Below are 4,948 nucleotides of genomic sequence, written 5' to 3' on the forward strand. Positions count from 1 at the left end.
GCACACTTGATTACTTGAACCAGATGCTTATAACACTCAGCCTCAGAACCAAAAACTGAAACCAAAATTTGCAACTGCCAGTTCAATCAGACAATCACTGATTAAAAATAGAAGAATATAAGAACCAGAGAATATGAAACTTACTTGGTATTTAAAGATGAGCATGAAGAAAATAGATGATTGATATTAGAGTGCCGTTAGCGATTAATGATGATTTACACTTTCCATTCAATAATTTGTGTGAAATCTTGTGCGTGGAAAGAACCAAAATAGTCGCCTCCAATCTACCTTTCATTCTTCTTACTGCCGTTCTTCGGCAGCGATAGAAAACCTAAAATAACTTTTTTTTTTAAATTCGGGGGCCTCTTTATTTTTGGGGCCTAAAACCCTGGCTTGGCCCAAGATAGCTATTGGGCCGGCCCTGCGATCAAGAGAGTTTAATTCTTTCTTTTGCAAGTTTTTTCATAAAAACTTTTGAAAGTGCCAATGATTCCGTCATAAAAGTAGAATCCATCAAGATGGAATCTCGAACAACATAACTACAACTCTGCAAGTAAAATATCTTGTGAACATATTGAAATTGATATAATGAATTCGATTTTACACTTGGAATGATGAAATGTCAAACTAGATGAACATCAAATATGCAAAGAACATCAAAACCAAAAGAGTTGTTCGCGACTCATGAATAGTGGCCCGCAACCATGAAACTAGTTCTTGAATTCCTTTGGAAATTAAACTTGCAATTCTATTAAGATTGTGAACAAATCTTTAATCCTAATGTTATTTGAAGGAATACTATATCATCTCTAATCAACCAATCAGTTTTCAGTTTTAGTGAGATTAATTCAAACAAATAATAATGAATGAAAAACGTCCCCAACATATATGATATTTGTCAAGTACATCAACTTTAATAGTGAACAACAAAATAAAAGGAAACTTACAACATAGATCTAGCTGTTGCTTCATGAAGACTTAATGGTAAAAACGGTTTGAACCACTGTTAGAGCAAATAAGACGATTCCAGCAAATAGAGCAATCATATTCCATGGACTATTGAAGTAAGTACGTCTCAACCAAGCTAGTCTTTTTTGCCAGTAACCATCTGTGTACTTATTCAACACTGCCCATTGTTCTTCGTAAAAGAAATCTACCCATGCAACTTCTTTGCATATGTTGTTGATCATATTAGCGGCATCTTCATTTGAACCCAAATAGTTGACAAGGACTCCTGAGTCTACCAACTTAGCAACATCTTCTTGAGTATTCACAAGCATATCCATGGCATAAGCATATGATGTAACATAACTACGGGTTAGACCTGATTGCTCGTATGCAATGAGATTCCTTAAAATCGACTCAGTGAAATCACCAACAACAAATACCGGCATCCTAAGAGTTGGCTTACGCCAAGACCCAAAAAAGCATGTGAACCTAGCTAAGGTCACGTCCATCCCCATCAACCAAGAGGGATTTTGGTTAGGTTTTAAGTTGACCCATGCTCTATCTAGATCTACAGCCGAAGGGATTCCTAAGTCGAAGTTGTGTTTTGTAATGTCATGTAGTGGCTTGTAGCATTCATGTAAAAGGCTAAGAATATGATGAGGGGTATCAACGGAAATGTTTTCAGCATTTATATCCGCTTCAAATAGGTTGTGGTAAGATAGAACTGGATTGATAAGTTTAATAAGGGAGGCATCAGGCATAAATTTTGTTACAGTGCACTGAAATATTTGTTCAAGAATAAAGAAAGGAATCTGATTTTCTAGTAACATCAAGTCCAATGTTACATATTGATGTAGCAACAATATTCTCGAATTTGATTCATCATCATATTCAGGAATCTGGAGAATGAACTCAAGTATAAAACAAGCATCTATAACCATCATTTTGCCAATTTCAGCATCATTGTATTTCCTAAACGCATTTTCTTGGGGGGCGACATCGATACTTAACACTAATCTTAAGGGGGGCTATCGGGATTTTCACATACAAATAACCTTAAAAAAAAGTTTAAGGTGCCCCCCCCCCCCCCCTTCCTAATCTCTACATAGGTCCGCCCCTGATTCAGAATCATGAAGTATTGAAATAGCACATTCATATCACAAACTAACAAACTGCAAAATCAGAAAATAACCGACATTTTTCAAAATCACAAATGCATGGAACTAGAACTTGCAACTGCATGATCGATTTTAACAGTTGCAATCACGTTTAGCCTTTAAAAGTAGAACTTACCTTAAAATCCAGTTGCACGTAGAAGATCGATGGAATAGGAATAGAGTGGTGGTGTAGATCTGATCAGCTGAGTGTTTCTTAGAGAAAAGTCGATATGGCTGTTTAGCCTATTTTTTAAACGGTGAATGAGGCAGGTAACACTTGGAGTTTTGCAGAGAACGTTTTTAATTTAATTATCAATATTTTATGCAAATTGTTTGGACTTTGGATGCAATTTTGAAAACAACACGGTTTCCAAAAAAATCATGGCTTTGACCAGCATGAAAGTTTCTCGTTTTAAGGCTATGCGTAGTAAAGGGGCTATAAATTGGGGCGTTTTGCATCGTGTGACGCCCAGTCAGCAAGGGCTGATAATTTGTTTTTGAAGTGTAATGATGTAGGGGCTACAATAGTAATATATATATATATATATAACACATATTAATAAAATAATAATACTTTTCTTCTTCTTCCGGGCGACAAAAGAACCCCACCCCCGCCCCTTTTCACCCACATATCGCCGGGGGGGGGGGGGGGGGGGGGGGGGGGGCGATGTTCGCGCCCTTCTCGCCCAAGTTGTAGCCCACTACACTTCGTCTTAAGGATGGATGGAGTACCCTCTAGACGTTGGTGTCCCGTGGCGTTTCGGCCCTAATGGGAAGATCGTCCCGTCTGGGTTGGTATTGAATATAATTCACCCCGAGCAAAAATAAAATATTGATAAAACCAATTAATTTAGAGCTACTTTGAGATAATTAATTAACTTTGAGCTACTTTTATAGATAATTAACTATAACTATAATATAAAGCACCTATAAATATCGGTTTCATTTATATCACAATCAATTATCTACCAATACTAATAAACAAAAATAATAATAATGATGTGTCATAACCACATTCAATCTTTTCTAATCTTCATTCTCCTTAATCCAAGCTCTCCATGGATTATGTATTTAATTGATACGACACATTAGTTGTAACCCATACGAGAAAATGTATTTAATGTGATTTAAATCACAATAACTTTTACTAACCCATTAAATCTAATTTTACTACTAGATATATAAAATTTTACCATAATTTTAAAAAAGCATATAAACCATAAACCATTGAATATATATAATAAGTTTAAAATCAAACAGTGAATTATTAAATTAGTTAAATAATGATTTACTAACCATTATCGTATAATAGATATTTAGTTACGTGTGTATCAAATTCGTTGAATAAATACAATATTTATAATCTTACAATTTGTAAAACACTATTTAATTTACATTCTTATTGATCATATAAAACATCTTGAATATATTTAGGTATCAAAAATTAATTTTATGTTATACTGAAGCATTATTTCAATATTAAGAAAATGTATAATTTAAATATGTAACATTTAAAGTGTGTGATAATATTAAAACTAATCTATAGATTCAAAAGAAACCCCCTGAATTACGTATGATTAAAAACCTAAATTTTGGTCATTTGACAAATCCCGTGTAATATTCGGGTTCAAAAGCTAGTAACATTTATATACAGATTTGATTTCATATTTTATAATTATAAGCAGATTGATTGATTTAGGAAAAACCTAACCATGTTAATTCTTTATAAGAATTAACAAAATAGCAAAAGAAATTTAAAAAAAAATAGTTTTAATCTAAATTTGGAAGAATTATAACATCAAAAAATGTGTTAGCAATTTCATCACTCCGTTGAAAGATAAAAGAACAATTTGGTCATCATTATTTTTGTTCGTAATATTCCTTTGCAGTAAAAACGCTCTTTTATGAATTCAAATGAAAAGGGACATCATAAAATAAGATTATTATTATTATACTATATATAAAAGAAAACCTATTGTTACAGTGTACTTTAGTTTTTTACACTTTCAGCCCTTTATTTTTCAAGGAAATCTGCTTTAACCCATAGCTATTATTATATTACATAAACCTATTACGTGTGAAGAAGAGTGTACAACATTTTTGTAACATTCGTTAATTTTCAAACCCGAAAGTCCGACCCGTTTTCAATTTTCGATGTATTCTTGTTATTTTGTTCACCATTTATATAATACTTCCGATGGTTTAAATTATTATTCGTTCATTCCTATTCTTTTTGTTCAAGTAAAGAAACTCCGAGATTTAAACTGTTATTATTATTATTATTATTATTTTATTTTACTATGTTAAACGATATGCAAACTAATTGGGTATAAAATGTAAGCAATCTAAGGATATTAAAAATATAACAAGTTTTAATCAACTTTGCACTATTATAAAGTTCAAGGTTCAAAGTGAAACAAAGTTTAAAATAGTTTATATATATTCGTAAAGTCTAGGGTTTAAATTGTAACATTTGAATTTAAATTATAATATAATAATAATATTAACCCTACCCAGCCGCCCCATACAAGTGTTTATGGAGTATATGATCGAGATTACAAAGAAAGCTAGTGTAGAGAGAGTGTTTAGTTCTGCTCTAGTGTGTGTAAGTACATGTGTTTTTTTTCCTACTCGATCATATTTCATTTAAATAAGATAATAACAATAACGATCTTTCCTATCTATCCGGAAGTCTTCCACCTAGCCGCTCCACGACCTTTGACCACGTGCCAATAGCCACCCATTAGCGAAATAAGCAGAAGAATGAGTCACACAGCCGTTGTTGATATTTAAACATCAATCTTCTAGAGAGTTCGTCCATAATCAGCTATGTTGAATTAGGA

At 32.8% G+C, this 4,948-nt stretch overlaps 1 protein-coding gene across 1 annotated transcript; it reads right to left on the reverse strand.

Moving 5' to 3' along the window:
- Positions 1-968: 968 nt before the first annotated feature.
- LOC143614999 (UPF0481 protein At3g47200-like) lies at positions 969-1,892 on the reverse strand. Its single transcript, XM_077088269.1, has one exon. The coding sequence runs from the start codon at positions 1,890-1,892 to the stop codon at positions 969-971; it is 924 nt and encodes a 307-aa protein (XP_076944384.1).
- Positions 1,893-4,948: the final 3,056 nt, after the last annotated feature.

The sequence above is a fragment of the Bidens hawaiensis genome, unplaced genomic scaffold (genome assembly GCF_021521415.1).
Source record: "Bidens hawaiensis isolate Kalapana, Puna unplaced genomic scaffold, B.hawaiensis_p1.1 tig00041658_1, whole genome shotgun sequence".
NCBI lineage: Eukaryota > Viridiplantae > Streptophyta > Magnoliopsida > Asterales > Asteraceae > Bidens > Bidens hawaiensis.